Source organism: Augochlora pura, chromosome 6 (genome assembly GCF_028453695.1).
Source record: "Augochlora pura isolate Apur16 chromosome 6, APUR_v2.2.1, whole genome shotgun sequence".
Lineage (NCBI taxonomy): Eukaryota > Metazoa > Arthropoda > Insecta > Hymenoptera > Halictidae > Augochlora > Augochlora pura.
The window spans coordinates 14,086,968-14,101,305 of NC_135777.1; the positions used below are offsets into that span (position 1 = coordinate 14,086,968).

At 50.2% G+C, this 14,338-nt stretch overlaps 1 protein-coding gene across 2 annotated transcripts in view; it reads left to right on the plus strand.

Annotated features, from left to right (window-relative positions):
• Nucleotides 1-510: 510 nt before the first annotated feature.
• The window catches only part of LOC144470868 (uncharacterized), a 144,683-nt gene continuing 130,855 nt past the window's right edge, over nt 511-14,338 (plus strand). Inside the window, exons 1-2 of one of the 2 annotated variants that reach the window (XM_078182445.1) lie at nt 511-2,458; nt 7,000-7,055. Coding sequence is in view for 1 of the 2 variants with exons in the window: in XM_078182449.1 (XP_078038575.1) it covers nt 7,023-7,055 (33 nt within the window). In the remaining variant the exon portion in view is untranslated. The remainder of the gene's footprint in view (nt 2,459-6,999; nt 7,056-14,338) is intronic. The other variant, XM_078182449.1, reaches the window with a different exon arrangement.

Genomic DNA, 14,338 nt, shown 5'->3' on the forward strand with positions numbered 1-14,338 from the left:
CCGACGAAGCGGAGTCAGAGGACGCTTCCTTTGTCGCAGTCGCGTCTCCGGCGGAGCTAGCCGGAGCGCAGCGCGAGTGCACCGAAACCTTGGAGATCGGTGAAGCGGTGGGTCGCACGGTTGCATCGACGGTTCAGCGAGGTAAACGCAGCGATCGAGGAACAATGCGGTACCGGGATAGCATGATACTCCAAGACGAAGCGTAGGGGGGTCTTTGCAAACGTAGATTGACGACGATGCGACGATGACGATGAGGATGAGAACGATGGCGACGGGAAAGTGGATCGCGTACGTTCGTGAAAACGAATGCGGCAGGCACGGAGTTGTGCTTACGGCCGAAAGGCTTACCGTAATTCTCTTCTCTCTCGCTCTCTCTCGCTCCTCTCTCTCTCTCCCCTGTCAGCGGAGTGTCTTTCGTCGGCGTCCTTTTCTCGCCGGTTGTAAAGTCATGGCTTCTCTGTCTCGTGTCGGTGCCCCCCTTCCCCCCCTTCTCGGTTCCGTGCAGGGCCTCCCCCCTCCAGTACAGACGAGTCGAGCAGGTAACGTGCCAACGCCAGGCAATGGCGCCTTGGCGGCTGCACCTGGGCTAACCGTTCGCCAGGTGAGCGAGCGCGTCGATTGGCCGAGCCGCGCAAAACCCGGCGCTGATTGGCCACGATCGCGGTTCCGCCGGCACGGAACTTTAATCTCGTTCACCGTAGGCGCGCTGCTGCTCAGTTCAACTTACCTTTGCCGCACGGACGGACGGACGGTTGGCCACGCAACCCGCGCCGGACATTCCACGAAAAGAAGTCGTCGCCGTCGTCGTTTACACGACTCCGCCACCGTGCCGTTCAGCCCGGGACGCCTACACCGGCTGTGCCGCTGCACAAACTGCATTGCACGGAGTGCACTCGGTGCACAGAGTGCATAGACAGCGCGTCCGCGGCATAGTCCCGTGCTCGTTCGGCGCAGTAGAGTGGCGTGCGTGGAAACCGGTGCGTCGCGGTCGTCGATCCATGGATCCCGTCTCCGCGCGGATCCGTTGAAAGATCGGCCGGCCAAAGGAGATCGCGTCGCCGCGATCGCGTGTATGTAGCTGCGTGACCGAGTGAGAACAGTGTGTGCGAGAGTGTCGACGCGCGCGCGCGCGCGGCCGCGTTTGCTCTCCCCTCGAGAGCGGCAGCCCGTCGTCCACCCATATACCTGGCGGCCTGGCGGCGTACGTAGAGAGCGTGCATAGCGGGGTCCCGCTCGGTTCTTTCCCTCTCCTTCGCTATCTTGCTCTCCAGCATCGTCTCTCGCCTCCGCGCCACGCGTGTTCGTGATTGGTCGGTGCGTGGCATTTTTAAAAAGTCGTCCGCCTGCTTCTGTTCGGCGTCGGGCCGCGCGTGACAGAGAAAGAACGAGAGACACATCCGGCAGGGGGCGATGTCGCGAAACCGCGAGTGAACCGATACCCCCCTATCCGATGATCCAGGCTTCGTAGATCTTCCGAGGATCGAAGCGACCCGGCAACGCTCCCTCTGCACGGAATTCCGCGGGCGCTTTGCTCGCCGCGGCCTCGAACTCTCGCGGTGTCCGCCAGGTATTCCGCGAGAGCACACGCGCGAGCGCGCGCATCCGAGAGCCCCCCCGGCCAGCGAAAGCACGGGGGGACTGCGCTGGTACCGGCTTCGCAGCCTGCCGTTCGCCGAAACGCAGCCGGAAAATTCGAACGGGCTTCGGCTTTTTGGTTTGAAGAAAAGCGGAACCGAGCTGAGCTGAGCCGGCAACGCTGCAACAACGGCTATCAAGCCGCTGACAGGTAGACCGCGGCCGAGTAAAACGAGAGGGAGAGGAAGAAACGGGAGCGTGGAGGAAGGAGAGGGAACCAGAGAGGAAAGAGCAAGAACGGAGAGCCGAGCCGCGTGCAGTTTCTTTTTGGAAGGAGCACCGGGCCCCCAAAGGCCCCCCTCTCCGTTTCAAGTGACACGCGTGCCGATTCCATCCGAGATCGCCGATAGCGTCCGAGATAGCTCGATTAGCATCGCCGGAAACCGTTGGTTTTTCGAGATTCGCTCGGAATCGCTGAGAATAGAGGATCTGGGAGCAAAGGAAGAGGAAGAGGAAGAAGAAGAAGAGAAAGGGGCGAGCACGAGAGGAATATAGCCGCGGTGATTTTCTGATCTGCGTTCGGAGGCGCGCCTTCGGACGGTCTCTCTCCGTGTCGGTGGCTCTGGTCTCGTGGATGTGTGGTCGTGGTGTGCCGGTGCGGGGTTTGGTTGGGATCGTGCAGAAGAGAAAGAAACCCGCGTAGAGGTGGGCAGTGGGCAACCAGTGAACTGCGACACCGTGATTAAGTGGAAACGAGACGAGATATAGCCGACCAGGACACCGTTCGCGTTCGAGGGAGAGGACAGCTGCACACGTGATCGCTGAGAACTGGATTACACGGGCGACCCGAGAATCGCCAAAATTTTGCCGGTTTCTAAAAAAGGTAAATCCTCTATCTCTCTGTCCCTCCCGCGCCTCGGCCCCGTTCCTCTCGAGCTTACGGTCATTGCCATTTACCGTGGGACTGACGGCTTATCTACTATAGGTTGACTTCATCCGTTCCCCGACACCCGAATCTATTCTCCTCGGGTTTTGTTCGTTATCTTCGTCGACTTTTATTTTCGAAGCAGCTTATCGACTTCGCCCGATAAGCCGCTGTTTGCTCTCCTCGTCGATACCGGCTGCATCCGCCGATCGAGCGCGATCTATTCTATTCACAACGTTCGATCGACTCGAAGATTCATCGTTCCACGGCGAATTCCTGTTTGACAGTCGTCCGACACGCACACGAGAGATTAGTCTATCGTTAAACAACGATGGGGACCGTCGATTCGAGCGATCGATCCTCGAATCGGGTCGCGCGATTTCTACTTTTTCGCTCGAGACCAACGGGTTCGCGACCCGACGAAACGCTGTTGGCTCGTTCCCCGTTTAGCCTCGGGTGTCTCGGCCCGTCTAACCTTGAAATCCCACTCGTCGGCTCTCGTGTGTTTTTAAAACACTCGATCTTGGCTCTCGTGAGACGCGCGCATGCGTCCTCCTCTTTTTTCCTTTCCTCCTTTCCTCCTTCGCCGCCCTCTCCACGCTCCATTCCGCTCTCGCGAGCCCTCCACGTTCGCGGGTTCGACGAAATTTCAATTAAAATCGCTACTGGTCCCGACGACACCGGCAACCTCGATTTAACTTTCAAATCGCGCCCAGACAGCCTCCGCAGCGAATGCATCGCCGCGAAATTTGAATCTCCCTCGCGAAAAGTCACGATCGCGATTCATTTTAATTCTCTGTACGTTCCCGTCGTCCCTGAGACTCTCGAACGTAAACGGTGGCTCCGAAAGTATGGCGAAGCCCATGTTATGTGCGAGCATAGTCCAAAAAGGACCAGCAAAACCGCTTCACTTGAGACTAGATCTTTGACCAAGGCAGGTCGACTCGATCTTGAATCGAACATAAACGTTGCGATGTTTTACAAAGAAAATCTGTTGAAACCTCGACGAAGTTTTCGTTCATAAAGAGCGTTGATCAAAGAGATTCGTGCGTTCTTAGTGGAAAATCGCGATCGCGATCTGTTTTGATTCGGTTGACGACGACGACGAGTCGAACGGAATTCGCGGAACTCCTGCAGCGCGGAACAAAAGACTTTTCTTGCGACGGTTGTCGATACAGAGCGATCGATCGATCACCTGACAACGGCTAATATTCTCCGGAGTTGTACACACGGAGAACCGGCCGCTCGATATCCCCTTTTCCTCCATTGTGCGGCTCGGCACTGTCGCGTTTATGTCTTCGAGGAATGTCATCCGTTCCACAAATATAAAAAGCGCATCCCCCGAGGAGAGCTTCTTACAAACTGGCCATAAAGTACACTTTTATGAGCCGCAGGAATGCTTGTTCCACGATCGCGGCGGGAACCGCTGTTTTTCCACTCGAATCCACCGAAACAAACGAGCAAACAAACAAACGCCCGTCCACTCCGAACGAAAGGCCAATTTCGCGCGGCGCACACCGGTTCACCCCGGCCGTAATTAGTTCCATTCTGCGCTGGATATTGTGGAAGTGGCTAATTTCGCGACGCTCCCGCCGCGGCCACCATTTGTTCGACCCGTTGTATACTTTGCTCGACGGTCCTGCGCGCGCGTTTCAGCCCGGTAATAACTCTTTTCCGTCCGAAATACCGCAAGAATCCTTGCCGAAGAGGAATGTCCCCGCGAAATTGCGTGGCTCGGGTGCGTTTCGACGTTGCCCCGTTCTCCACAAAGAGACACTGATTGCCATTTTTCCCAGAAATCACCGTAATTCCCTGATTTTCGTGCAACCCGCTCGAGGACCGTTCATTGTCGACGATTCAAATTTGCCCTTTCTACCGACTTCGCAACATTCGACTCCTTTACGCACAAGTTCTTATTTCGTTTCATTCGCCCGTGTTGCGTGCCATTGGTACACGCGAGGAACACGAGGTGTCTCCCGCCAATTCTTTTTCGTTTAAAAAAAAACTAAACGACTATCTTTTTATACCGGCGGTAATTCGGTTCGAAGGGGTGAAACCCGCCCACAAAAGTTCAGCGCGTGACCAGAATAATTTGAATTTCTCGCGGAGATGCGGTGTTCTCTTGAATTTCAACGCGTGTCTAATGTCCAATTATTCTCGTCGCGGGTTAAACTTTTCGGGGTGGTGTTCGCTCCTTTAATCCAAATTAACGGCGATATAAAAGAGCACGTGTCGTTTAGTTTTTCGAATGATACACCTGCTCGGTGTTCCTTGTTAGTAAATACTCGGAAAGGAAAAGTTTGACGACGGAGGAAATCCCGCTCGAATTTCGCGCGCGAAGTCACGAGATCAGAAATCGGAATGCAGGAGTTCCGTCAAAGTCAAAGTTCCGCAATTATCGGCCCCGTCGTTTAGTTCTTCGCCGAGTCGATCGCAGAATTTCATTTCGACCGAAAAGTTGCGGGACCTTTGGCCGGCCGTTTCGTAGCTGCGATCGATCGCGCACGGACAAGAATCCCGCGGCTCCTAATTAAATCTTCGCGAGCGTTCCGCGCTCCGCGCTCCGGTGGACGCGCCGCGTGTTCCGTGTTAATTTTCAGCCTGCGAGTTCAATTTTTTCTAATAATTAACAGCCGGTCACGGTGAGTTTTAACCGAGCCGCGTTTCCGCGCTTGGTCGTTGCCCCCGGCTGCATTCGTCGACCCCGTCGCCGCTCTCGTTCCGTTGCCGACGAGAGCTGTCTTTTCGATTCGAATCGCTCCCCCATTATCTCCGATCGGAAACGCGACTCGATTGTGGGAAAGAAACGATCACGTGCTTTCCTCGAAGCTGGTTGCGCACCAGACGTTCATTCACGCGTTTTCTCGCAACGGTTGCGCAACCTTTTCCGTTGCGAAACTTTTACTACTCGAGAGACGCCGTGTCTCTGAATTATTCATCGGGAAATATGCCCCGTGGCTAACGCCCCGCCGATCGCGAACGGTTCTCTGACCGTCCATTATCTCTCCGGTTAGCTGGCGAAAATCATTCCTGGTATTTCGGTGTGACCGAAACAGGCCCATCCGCTAATTTGCATCGCATTTTGACGCGATCCTCTTCGTACGGAAGTAACGACGTTACGAAGTACATACTGCGAACGTCCATTTATCCCGTTGATATTCGCCTCAAAATACAGCAGAGAGTTAATTAATTGCTTTTCTATTTCTGCTTCTGCTAAATCCTCTTCGTTTTCCTCTTTTATCACCTTAGCGTCTCTCATCCGCTGGTCTTAGTAAGTCTTTAAGTGATCTCTCCACGCTTCTATTTCTATCTTATTTTCGGAGTACCTTTAACTTTTCCACCTCTCTGTTCGATAAAGCATAATCGCCAATGACGTGCAAACAGTTTCATCGTAATTCTTACAATTTGAAGAATATATTTTTATATATTAAAGAAATCGTTGGTGACGGACACTAGACCCAGTAGCTTAACAAGAGAGCGTAGTAGAACGATTGATGAGAAATGAGTAAATCTTATGATATAACGATTGCTTAATACAGGGATAGAATCGTCTAAATAGATTAATTAATGGGTAAGCCTTACTTACGTTAATAATCATTCAGTTCACGCCTGTGTGAAAGAGTCATTCTTATATTATTACTGGATCAAATTCGGACCAACAATAGACACTCTCATATCTGAAGATTTACTTTTGTAATATTTTAATACCAAAATATATTGTTATTTAAAATTTTCATTCACGCCCTGTGCTAGATTGTTTAGTTCTCTATTAAATAACACAATAATCACATAATAGAACGGTTAAATACCAGAATATAGTAAAAATAAATGTTCGAATAAGGGAGTCTCTACGGTAAATCCGAACTCGATGTCACCGAATATGGCTCTGCCGCATCTGCGTAGATGTACAGTCCTTTCTAACATAGAATCAATTTCTTCGGAACATTTAACTCTGTTGAAAGCATCGTGGGGTAAAAATAATTACACTCTACCGGAGTGTAACTACTCTGGTAGTTGTGGTACTACCGGAGCATTTACCTCCGTTCACTTTTGCTTCGAAAGATTAACGGAACGTATTGTTGGCCACATCTTATGTATATCCCAGTTTCGCATCATTCCCGCGTTAATTAGAACGTCCGATCGTGGATCAAGAAGGAAAATCGGTCGACGTAACGGGCGGTCGCCGGATTCCTCGGAAAAGTGGGGGCCCGAGTGAATGATACTCGCGAGACCAGTCGTTCGCCATTCCAGTTAGCAGCCTCCCCCGGCACTTCCGTCTATCGTTGTCCACTGGAGTATAACGATCGGCCTGAATCCTAGCGATCAACCAGAACTGAAACACGCCCGTGAAACGCGTTCGTGCCCCGTGCCCCGTGCCCCGTTTCCGCGCCGGTCTGCGGCCAGTTTTACGACGCTCCGCGGAACTGTCGCTCCGCTCCTACCACCGTCGGCTGACGATGATGTAACGCGGCAAATGATTTTTCTTCTCTTTTTCGCAGGGGGACGCACCGACAGAGATGGCATGAGGGACGGCTCCGGCAACGTTGCCGAGGTGGTGAGTGTTAGCTCTATTGTTACCGGCTCGTTACAATGGCTAGACAATGCCGGCGAAACGAACGTTACAGTGCCTTTAATTGAGATATTATTAGACGGGATGATGCGCGACCGGTGGTGCGACCGCGCGCGCGGTACTTTCACCGTGCAGAAATGCAAAATTTCGTGCCGAAGAGCTTCTTCGCGCCCCGCGCTCGTTCTGGCGCCTCGGGCTCTCCTGGAGAATCCCCTTCTCTCCACAGCGAGAGGGGCAGACCGCCCAGATTTTCGTCGGACCTGTTTCCATCGCTGTTTGCGCCCGGCAGATGCTGCTTCCACCGAGTTTGCCTGGCAGCCAGCACCGCCGAGCTTTGAGACACGAATATGTATAGAAGCTTCTTACAAGTTGCCGCGAGAAACTGCGGGTAGCTACGCAAAGTATTTTCGAAAGGCCCGAGGCTGTTGGCGCCAGGAAGTAGGCTACCGGGTTAATACATCGCGGCGAGAGCCGGGGAAACGCGGCGAGCCACGGAAGGACACAGAAAAACCGTGGAACATTTCACGGGATCTGCCTTTCCGCGCCGATAACGAAGCCTCGAATACGCCGATATCAACGGAGCCATTGTCATCGCGGCTCATTGAGTTTCTTTTTCGCTCGCTTTAAGGGAGGAGCCTCGAGTATACCGTTAAGATAGGGATGAGTTTTGTCAATATGTTTTGTAACGCGACACATTGACAACAATTTTACACAATTGTGTATTATCACACCTTTCGCATTTTTTGAAAGCTGATACAGGTTCGGAAAGAACAAGATTTACTATTTCAGCGAACGTAGAATAAAATGTATATATATATGCATCTTGAAATGTCAAAGAATATGTGTAGAAATCGACAAAAGAGATTCATTAATGTTTCACGTTATAACAATTTCCGAAAATCATCCTTACTCTAACGGCTTGCTTGAATCATCCTCCTCGAGTCAGTACGATGGATTACAGGCTCGATGCTCCGTTGCGGAAATTCGAAATATTACATTTTAACTATGCGCGTAGACATTGATCGACGTAACCTCGAAGATCTAGATCTAGGGTAGCAGTTATCTGGCGAATCGGTGTGTGCGCCCGAATAAAAAGCCACCACGATTGCCACGCATCGATGAAATCGAACGGCGGACGGTGTTCGTCCAGCAAGAAACGCCTCGCGATCGAGGCCAACGTCGATATCATCGAAAGAAAAACACATAATTCGGTTAAGCGATAGATAGGGAGCTGCTTGGAATCGATGAAAGCTAGAGGTACCTGTTTCCTCGTTGGCCGACCTTGGCGGGAACGACCAGTGAAAAGTAAACCGAGAAATATGGAAGGGGGATAGAGGTTCGGGTTCAACACACTTGCTGGATGAGTGTCACCCAGATTCGTGGCCTGCGCCGATCGTGCTCGGAATCACGGACAACCGTTGGCTATGAATCGGCGTGGGCGATTTCGAATATTTCACCCGCAGTCGGGTTTCACGATCCGGGATTCCGTGGCGCAACAAAGAGTCTCGATTTCGGACCTTCGTTCCGAGAACGGTCGAAGCGGCCGACCTAAAACGCGCGAAACAGCTCGCGCGGAGCGCCCCGGGGCCAAGAGGTTAAACGTTTTTACGAATTCCTCGGCGAACTTGTAGCCGTTCCGTCACGCCTGCGATTCTCCGCCACGCGATTCCGGGTGTCACGGTTTGCTTGGTGCGCGCCAAGCGTGGGAGGAGGAAGAGGAGCAAGAGGAGGAACGAGAAGAGGACCGAGGAGAAGTGGAGGAGGAGGTGGAGGAGGAGGAGGAGACAGAACCGCGCGGAAGTGACCCGAACTGAAACGCGCCCCCGAAAGTTTCTCGAACAATCGTAACTCGGACGGCCCTGATCTATTTAATCGGCGGAAGAGAAGCGCCCCGGCATTGTTGAATCAGGCTATTTGAAGACGCTCCACCACACGTCGCGTGGCGCCGGTTAGTTTCCCTTCCATCTTCGAGTCTGACGCGGTAGTCAGCATTGATCTTGCCTCGGGCCGGGTGCTCTCTATTCTAATTTTAATTAGAACCAGATCGCGTGCCGCCTCAGTCTCGATTCACCGGTAATTAGCGATCACGGCAACACACGCCGATAATCCTTGATAACGTAGTCGAGATTACGTGACGCGAAACAGATGTTTTAACGTCGATCTACCTTTCTCGAGATCTACCTTTCCTGTCCCCTTTCTTCGGTGTACAAACTCGCGATTACACGGTATCGTCGAGCAAAATACAACCGAACACTGGAAACGATGACACATTTATTTTGAAAACTTTCTATTCGATTTCATAGTATGGTTTAGTCTAAAGTGGAGCCAGTGTTTCTACCGGAGTTTCAACGGGTACCCATAAGATATCTTTTAATAGGTGCTAAGCCAGCCAACTATCTCGGTTAATTTTCGTTTATCCGAGTATCTCACGGGTAACCCGAGTATATGAAAGTCGTAGCTTTCGCCTAAATTCGCACGAATATGCGAGGCAAAGAGTTTAAATCATCGTAACCGAGAAAAAGACGCAAAATGTAACCGCAGAACATCGAAAGACACTAGAAACATTATACAACGTTTAGAAATTTCTCTTCTCGAGTAACGAAATAAGAAGAAGCGGTATTTTATCAAGCATCGAATTCCGTAAGAGAATCGACACCGAGCATCTGTAATCGGAAAGAGGCAAAAAGTCAATCTTTATTCATGTCTTCCCGAGTATCTCACGATCTCCCATGTCTCCTATAATAGAAGTAGTCATAGGACATATGTCGTTGTCTCTCCATGTAGGGTGCCCTTGCGTAGGCGTGGCTTTCACAGCTCTCGATTTCAAAGAAGCGGGAGACACGCCGATGAAAAATGTGCGCACCCGTCGCCAACAGTGAGAAAGTTAGTCTGACGGAGTCGGGAGAGGAGTGCGCAAGATTCGTAACGAAAGAATCGCAGACACTCGGTTCGCGAATCCGTTTCGGTCGGATCGATCGCAACTTATTTAATTGCGACTGGAGGGGTGGGGCGGCTGGTACGGGACAAACGTGAAAAATAAATATTGAGCCGCTGCGAGATAAATACGGGATCCAGAGCGACCGGGGCTGAAACGACGAGCACGGTAGAGGGGGGACGGTTGTTTGCCGGCGACAATTGTTGCAAATCCCGATCGGACTGCGCGTAATTCGACGCGCCCCTCCTCGTTTTAATCGTTCGACAAATTTCCAGTCGGGTACAAGCCGCCGCGTCGCGCCGTCGCGTTCCAATTAATTTTCTCTCGATGGAGAACAATGAGCGGGACCCTGAGCCTTTCTCTATTAAAGCGAAGTCTCGATAATCCGTGGTACACGGGATCAAAACGGCCACGGGCCGTAGCCGGGCCGTAGCCGGGTCGGTGCCGAGGTTGGTCGATTTTAATCCGGCCGACGAATCAACGCGGAAAATAGGTGATCGCGTAGGAAACACTCGACGCGGTAAGACCGGGCGTGCGCGTTTTACGAGCCGAGGACTAGGTAGTTATACATATACGACCGAAGATTCGTCAGAGGTTTCGTTGGCAAAGAAATGCGTCGACTAGCCGATGTCCAGTTTTTTACCAGGGGTCACAAGATAAGTGTTCGTGGCCTAGCTAGTGTCATGGTTGAACGTTAGACGTTCAGAGGAGGTTGCTCATTATTTCTTTGTTTAATGATGTTAGTACAGTGAAAGTAATCCTACCTTCATTGTACTGTGTTTTGTACATCCATTTTTACTATAATTGCATAAAACCTCCAGTCCACTTATTATTGATGGCCTTTTTAGCACACTTTCTATTGTCAGTTTCGATGACAGATATGTTGTATCATTGGGCTGTTCATAATTGGAGTAAAAATAGACAATTATTTATTTCTTTTACGCGGCTCATTAAGCAGTTATTTGAATTATATACATCTACTTTGGAGAATCTGCCTAACAAATTGTACTTCAAGCTATTGTTTAACTCGAATGGTTTAGTACAGAATGTACTGTACTTCCAGACAAGAAAATTACGAATTTCGGAGAAAGATAAAGATAAAAAAGTGGTCGCACTTAAAATTTAAAAACAAAATAGATCGGTTACCTATAGAGGTTCCACTTGAAAGTAAATAAGAAACTCTGGGTTACTGTCTGTGGAGCACACATGACCCCCCAGAGAAAAGCTAAAAATGTCACGCTGAAAAATTTCCGTACGTTCTACGGCAGAGAAGAATTGGTCGGTCGATGAATCGGCACGGGCTGGTCCAGCATGCGATTACCGTCGCTAAATTAATTATCAGATCCGTTGACTACGACGTCGTACAAGCAGCTAACGGCCCTGTAAACGTCGTGCTCGAGCCCGTCTGCAATTGCCGTTTCGCCAGCACGATTCTGGGACCGTTCCGGCCCGCGGAATTTCGCCTCGAACGCGGTCGAACGAACTCGGATCCCGATTTCTCCGGCGTTTCTAACTCCTTCGGACGTGTTTGCGGGCATCGCCGCGATTAATGCAGTCGAATACTGCTCGCGGGATTCACTCGATAATCGGTGGCCGCTGCGGACCAATTAATCCGACGATATTCTCGAAATCAATTTGCCGGGAACCGACTACGAACGGGTCGTGACCTCGTTCGAATATATTAGACGCAGAATTATGCTCCTGCCGTTTTTCGTGAAATGCTGTGGAATGTTGATTATCTGCTCGTCGCGAATGAACGGATCTTAGTGCGACATAAAAATTGTCTGAGATAATAAAATTGCATGGGATAAGGGCCAAACGTGCATGCGAATCTTTTTTTATTCGTTTATAAGAAGTCGAACATGGTCTCGAAGAAAATTAATACTCCTCAATGATTTCTCCTAATTGCATTTGTTTTTCGTCATAAATATTTGAAAGCAACAGACTGATCATAAATGTTTGGAAAATAGAATCTTTACTTGTTCCTGCATATTACTTTGGTTAGCTTAACACTGAATCTATTAATCCAGATAGTTTTTAATTTTAGAATTCTTAGACCTCCTTCGTTGGAAATGATTAAATACATTTCTTAGAAGTATATACTATAACAAAAATGACTAACTGTATAAATTAATACAGTCCTGTGTTCGAGATGCTTTTGGTGAAAAGCTTTGCTGATTCACCTTGTATATGAAACGTATTCGGGTAATAGAGAATTATGACATTGAAGGCTCTAGCGTAACAAAACGCGCTGCTTTTCACCACGCTTGCGCAACTTATTCTATTCTTAACTAGAATATTTATGTTGTATTTGCTCCTATCGTATACGTATCCGTCGAATAATCCCGCATACGTCGTTTCCCACAAATAAAAATGCCGGAGAAAGTAACGATAGTTTCTCATCGCGGAGAGTGTGCGAAACGCTTTTGTTACCCGCAGCGCACTGTAACAGCGCTGTTGTAACAGTCGTTTATACCAAACCGCAGAAACGTCTCTGCGCACGGAAAATTGAATCCAAACCGATCCGCGATTCCGCGGTGCCCGGAGTCCTCGTGGAAAGTGTGCCGATCCGTGTGCGGCGTGCGGCGTGCGGCGTGCGGCAGCATTCCGTCCGGATGTCGGACAAGGAGACAGCGCAGCGTTAAAACAATCTGCGAAGCGAGGAACGGGCAGAGCTCGCGGGGGAGTCAAATAACGCAATTACAGCGGAGCCGGTTGGACAATGAGGGCTTTAATTAACCCCCATATAAATTCTTCATCCTGCTGCCTCGTATTGTTTGCGTCGGGCAAATAGCACACGCGCGAGAATCCGCAATGACAGGGCACGTCGCGGCGAACGATGCAAATGATATATGACTATGCGACGACGCGTATCCACCGTGTGGCGGTTCGACGCTTGACCCAATGACTCGCCGTCGATCCTGACAAATGACGTCTGGCCAGACGGCGGACGGTTTACGCGAATCTACAGGGTGGCTCGCATTTGTTAGCGCCCGCGTTATTAACCCGCGCCTCGGCAATGGTCCCAATCGAAGCATTAGTTATTCGGAACCATTCTAGCGTTGCTGCAATGCCTAGACCGCATTACGTAGGTCGTCGAATTCGTCACGACGTCGGCTCTGACATCATCAGATCTGACAAAATATATAGTAACGATAAGGCGATTATAACTTTTTATCTAAAACAAAAATCTTTTATTTTTTATATCAAAATTTATAGAAGCCCAAGTACTGATGCATTTCTGTTCGATACATATTTTTATCGAAGCACTGAGAATGTCTGAAAAATTACGAATTAACTAATAGTGGGACTTGAAATCTATCTTCGTAGGTATATATTCCTTGTAACAATACACGCAACTTTACCATTAAAATCTTTTCCTCTAGCTAGCGCTTCTAGGTGTTGAAATCAAAAAAGCAATTTCTATTTCTCGAAATAACGAGAGTTATTGACTTGTATTTCTCGATTCAGACCACCGTGGCTCATAAAGATTCTACAAAGTGGTAACAATTTATTCGTCAGAATGGGGGACGTACCTCCTGCTCGCGTCTTGCGAATTCAAAGAATGCATTAAATTGCTTTCCCTCGAGATGCTTCCTTCGGAGTAAATTTCACTCGAGTTCATTATAATTTAGAGATGTGAGCCCTCGCGAGTGCTGCTGGTTGCGCGCCCGCGCGCGCGCGCGTCGATGAGAAGCTTCCGGAGAGATTTATGAACTCCTCAAAGGAGCGATATGCTTGGAGGCTGATATCGCGCCGGACGGAATTGTTCCTCGGGGATCCGCCGTAAAACACGGTGCTAAACGGGCTTTTAGTATCTGTTCGATAGACGTAGACGGCTACGCGTATGACGGTATATGTATTTCGTACACCGTCCTGTTCGCGTGTCGAAAAACGGCGGCACGACAGAGTTGGAGAAGTCGGCTATACGGGCGGAGCGCGCAATGCCGGTACCGTTTTACGCGGTCCCAGTTAGAAGAACTAAATTAACAGTTCTTGGACAAATTCCAGCCGCTGATCCGCGGCGGGACGGGTTTCTGTTCGCGGAGGAAAACAGTTGTTTCAGTCGAGTTGCGCTGTTTTGCGGGGGGTGGGGGATTCGTTGCTCCACCTTCTTGGGACGTTTAGCACCTTTTAGAGGCGGCACGGTTAGCTTTTGCTCGAACCAATTAACAGAGCTATACAAGCAATTCGAAGCTCCTGTAGTCTTCGTAGTTGCCTCGTTCGAAGCTTACCTGCTCAGGATCACCGATGAACGAAAGCAATTTCGAGCGAGGTATTCGCGAAACTTCTCCGGAACCAGTATGCCTCTCTATCTTCGATCGGCTCGGGC